This window comes from Trypanosoma theileri (genome assembly GCF_002087225.1).
Source record: "Trypanosoma theileri isolate Edinburgh chromosome Unknown TM35_Tth_24_V1, whole genome shotgun sequence".
In the NCBI taxonomy this organism is placed as follows: Eukaryota; Euglenozoa; class Kinetoplastea; order Trypanosomatida; family Trypanosomatidae; genus Trypanosoma; species Trypanosoma theileri.
Genome location: NW_021639866.1, coordinates 186,479 through 188,225, shown reverse-complemented (window position 1 = coordinate 188,225; position 1,747 = coordinate 186,479). Strand labels below are relative to the sequence as shown.

Below are 1,747 nucleotides of genomic sequence, written 5' to 3'. Positions count from 1 at the left end.
ACATATATATATATATATATATATATATATATATATATATATATATATATGGGTAATCACGAGGCGGAGAATGTTCGTATGCTCTCCAAGCAGGAGCTGCTGGCGGAGCACATTAAGGAGCTGCAGAAGGACTACACCGTTCAACCCCACTTGGAGTACACCACCATTCGCGCGGTGAATGGCCCGCTGGTGATATTAGAGGATGTGCGACTCCCCACCTTTGCGGAGATTGTGAAGATTGAACTCGCCGACGGCACCCAGCGCCGTGGAAAGGTGTTGGAGGTGGATGGAAGTAAAGCCGTTGTGCAGGTCTTTGAGGGCACATCCGGCATTGATGTGATGCGCTCCAAGTGTGAGTTCACTGGAAAGGTGATGGAGCTTGGCGTGAGTGAAGATATGTTGGGTCGTGTATTTAATGGATCGGGCATTCCCATCGACAATGGCCCACCGGTGCTGCCAGAGCAGTATCGTGATATTCAGGGAATTCCTATTAACCCACGCGCCCGCGTCTACCCGGAGGAGATGATCCAAACCGGTATTTCCTCTATAGATGTGATGACGTCTATTTCGCGCGGTCAGAAGATTCCACTTTTCTCTGGTGCTGGTCTTCCACATAATGAGATCGCCGCGCAGATTGTCCGACAGGCGGGATTGGTGCGAAAAGAGGGAAAACAAGAAGACTTTTGTATTGTCTTTGCTGCCATGGGTGTGAATCAGGAAACCGCACGTTTCTTCCGTACGGAGTTTGAGGAAAATGGATCTATGGAGAAGACCGTACTCTTTATGAACTTGGCAAATGATCCCACTATTGAACGTATTGTCACTCCACGTCTCGCTCTTACTACGGCGGAGTATCTCGCCTACGATTGCGGCAAACATGTGTTGGTTATTCTCACTGATATGAGTTCCTATGCAGATGCCCTTCGAGAAGTCTCTGCGGCTCGTGAGGAGGTGCCTGGACGACGTGGTTTCCCGGGTTATATGTACACGGATTTAGCGTCTATTTATGAACGTGCGGGTCGTGTGCTCGGCCGTGCTGGATCAATTACACAGATTCCTATTCTAACAATGCCAAATGATGATATTACACATCCTATTCCAGATCTCACTGGATATATCACGGAGGGACAAATTTACGTGGATCGTCAATTGCATAATCGTCAGTTGTATCCACCTATTAATATTTTACCTTCACTCAGTCGTTTGATGAAGAATGCTATTGGTGAGGGTATGACCCGTAAAGATCATGGTGGTGTCAGCAATCAAATGTATGCCGCCTATGCGATCAGTCGTGATATTTTAGCCATGAAGGCCGTTGTTGGTGAAGAGGCATTAAGCAGTGAGGATTTATTGCATTTGGAGTTTCTCGAGAAGTTTGAAAAGAAGTTTATTTGTCAAGGATTTTATGAATCCCGTGATGTCTTTCAGAGTTTGGATCTCTGCTGGCAACTTCTCCGTACATTCCCGAAGGTTCTACTCAACAAGATTGACGTAAAGACACGTAACGAGTTCTACGATCGTCAGCCTGAGCGCAAGTAGATCGGAACAGAACAGAATGAAGGTGAAAAGTAGCATTGAGTGAGAAGGAAAGAAAGAGAGAAAGAAAGAAAGAAAGAAAGAAAAGTAAAGAAAACAAAAAGAGAAAAAAAGGAAGGAAGGAAAAAAAGAGAGGAAGAGAGGAATGATGAGAATGGTGGTTGATGATTGCCTAAGTGGAGGAGATATACTACTACTACTACTACTACTA

General features: G+C 45.3%; 1 protein-coding gene across 1 annotated transcript; it reads left to right on the top strand.

The window, feature by feature from the left end:
- Positions 1-48: 48 nt before the first annotated feature.
- TM35_000241700 (vacuolar ATP synthase subunit B) lies at positions 49-1,539 on the top strand (the record flags this gene model as incomplete). The annotated part of the gene is made up of 1 exon (XM_029027582.1): positions 49-1,539. One exon carries the CDS (start codon positions 49-51, stop codon positions 1,537-1,539), a length of 1,491 nt encoding a protein of 496 aa, XP_028881086.1.
- Between the last annotated feature and the right edge of the window lie 208 nt (positions 1,540-1,747).